Source organism: Coregonus clupeaformis, unplaced genomic scaffold (assembly GCF_020615455.1).
Source record: "Coregonus clupeaformis isolate EN_2021a unplaced genomic scaffold, ASM2061545v1 scaf2224, whole genome shotgun sequence".
NCBI lineage: Eukaryota > Metazoa > Chordata > Actinopteri > Salmoniformes > Salmonidae > Coregonus > Coregonus clupeaformis.
Window position 1 is genome coordinate 10,001 of NW_025535678.1, and position 620 is coordinate 10,620.

The 620-nt window shown below is 45.8% G+C and overlaps 1 protein-coding gene across 3 annotated transcripts in view; it reads left to right on the forward strand.

Annotated features, from left to right (window-relative positions):
• The window catches only part of LOC121564230 (troponin I, fast skeletal muscle-like), a 7,027-nt gene extending 6,750 nt beyond the window's left edge, over window positions 1–277 (forward strand). For all 3 annotated transcript variants that reach the window (XM_045219281.1, XM_045219280.1, XM_045219282.1), the window contains one exon: window positions 100–277. In XM_045219281.1, the coding sequence (XP_045075216.1) occupies window positions 100–186 (87 nt within the window). In that variant the 3' untranslated portion in view covers window positions 187–277. The remainder of the gene's footprint in view (window positions 1–99) is intronic.
• The last annotated feature ends 343 nt before the right edge of the window (window positions 278–620 follow it).

Below are 620 nucleotides of genomic sequence, written 5' to 3' on the forward strand. Positions count from 1 at the left end.
CCTCCCCTCCCCTCCCCTCTCCTCCCCTCCCCTCTCCTCTCCTCATCTCCTCCCTCCCTCCCCTCCCTCCCCTCCCCTCTCCCTTCTCTAACTCCACAGGTGAAAGATGCAGCTGACTGGCGTAAGAACATTGAGGACAAGGCTGGCATGGATGGCAGAAAGAAGATGTTTGAGTCTGACCCTTAAACAAGTCCCCCAATGTCTGTATTTGTGTTCGTATGTCTCATCGACTGATAACATCCTCCATTTTTAATCTAAAGGGCAGCTCACTTAAAAACACATACATCAAACACACCACAGTTCATACAGTACACAGCACAGCAAAACAGAAACACCTACAACAATAAATATCTGTGTTGATTTGTCAGTGGCCTGAGTCGATCTGGAACAGTGTCCGCTAAATGACCAGGATGTAGCGGTTAGTGTTGCCACCTGCAGAACAGAACCGGGCCAGTGTGGACGTGGGTTAGAATCTGACGCACTGCCTGCCCTGTACGACACATCATCCTCCTGTCATTCCTATTTACTCTACTCTGTCTAATAAAAGAAAATACTTCACTATTGTTTTTATTTTATTTTTTATAATGGGGTAAATGGCCAAATTATAAAATGTATGCATG